The 1475-nt window shown below is 65.9% G+C and overlaps 1 protein-coding gene across 1 annotated transcript in view; it reads left to right on the top strand.

Moving 5' to 3' along the window:
- Nucleotides 1–1475, top strand: part of TRPM1 (transient receptor potential cation channel subfamily M member 1) — a 66137-nt gene that overhangs the window by 36462 nt on the left and 28200 nt on the right. The window contains exon 16 of the mRNA XM_006167283.3: nucleotides 1143–1283. Within this exon, the coding sequence (XP_006167345.2) occupies nucleotides 1143–1283 (141 nt within the window). The remainder of the gene's footprint in view (nucleotides 1–1142; nucleotides 1284–1475) is intronic.

Raw genomic sequence — 1475 nt, 5'->3', positions numbered from 1 at the left:
CCCCCATCCTGGCGGTCCTGTCACGGCCGCGCCTGCTCTCGGCCCTCTCTGTTCCCTCGTGTGACGGCAGCTGCCCCCACCCCAGCGGCCGCGTGGGCCTCCCTGGCGTGGGCAGTGCTCTGTGGCAGTATTTGCCACGGCGCGTCACTGTAGGCTGGGGACAAGGCTGCAGTTTGCTGGGAGGCAGCCTCAGCCTGAAGTGCCATCACAGCTGTCACAGTTGGGAGAGGTAGGGGTGGACAAGAGAAGAGGGTTCAGCCAAGTCCCTGGGAGCCCGGGCGAGGGCCCCATAGACACTGGACACTGGTTAGGAGCGTGGCCTCGTGGTCTTGGCAGCTCTATCTGGGCCATGTGCTCAGTGGGTCTGGCCCTGTGCCCTGGACTCCACGCACGGACTCTGACTCCCCACAGCACACCTGGAAGAAGGTAGAAAGGGCGGCCCCCAGAAGCCACGGGCCACTCTCCCTCTCCTGATGGCTTCGTGTCCTCCGCTGTCCCCTGTCCCCCATCCTATTTCCCCCTTTGTGCCACCCAGCCCTGCCTCTGCTGACCTCCCCACCCCTAACGGCTGCAGCACAAAGTCAAACTGATTTTAGGACACCCGCGCCCCAGACTTGGCCCTGTCCACGCCCTGCTCGCCCCACCTCACCCCACCACGTGCACACTGTCCCTGCAGTACCCCACAGCAGCAGCCCATGTCTGTCTGAGCACAGGGCACCTCTCCGTGGGTGGTCCTGCCTGGACACACCCTCATCCAGCCAGTGCAGAACTGCCCCTCCGCCAGCTCCCAGTCGCATGAGTCTGGGGAGCCTGTGGTCTTACCGAGACCTGGGCCCTCAAAGCCCCGCTCCGGGGGATTCTGCCCTCGCACTGACTCCTGCCAGTCCCCTGAGTCTGGATGCTGCTGACTCTCTGGGCAGACTAACCACCATGCTGAGGGGCACTCGGGCTGGTGTGCCATGGAGCCCATTGCTTGGCTGGGGTACTTGGGCTGAGTGTGCCGTGGGGCCCACGTGGGGGGCACTCAGGCTGGGTATGCCGTGGGGCCCACGTGGGGCTGGGGGGAGCAGGGGTACTTGGGCTGGCGTGCCGTGAGGCCCACCCAGAGCAGTGAACACTGAGACGCCACCTCCTCCCCCCAGAGCAATCTGCCGCCCGACTACCACATTAGCCTCATAGACATCGGGCTGGTGCTGGAGTACCTGATGGGCGGGGCCTACCGCTGCAACTACACGCGCAAGAGCTTCCGGACCCTCTACAACAACCTGTTCGGGCCCAAGCGGGTAGGCCTCGGCCTCTCCAGCGCCTTGGCCTCCCCAGGCCAAAGCCAGCCCCAGCCCTGGACCCGGCCCCCAAGCCCACCTGCACCTGTGGCCCCGGGATGCTGCTTCGGCCGAGGGGTCCTCCTTGTCCCCAATCTGCCGGGAAGCACAGCCCTGTCTGTGTTCTGTGGCCCAGGCTCGTGGCCCGTCCCT

The sequence above is a fragment of the Tupaia chinensis genome, unplaced genomic scaffold (genome assembly GCF_000334495.1).
Source record: "Tupaia chinensis unplaced genomic scaffold, TupChi_1.0 Scaffold144682_1, whole genome shotgun sequence".
Taxonomy (NCBI): Eukaryota; Metazoa; Chordata; class Mammalia; order Scandentia; family Tupaiidae; genus Tupaia; species Tupaia belangeri.
Note: the sequence above shows the minus strand (reverse complement) of the source record. Positions and strands in the feature narration are given on the sequence as shown.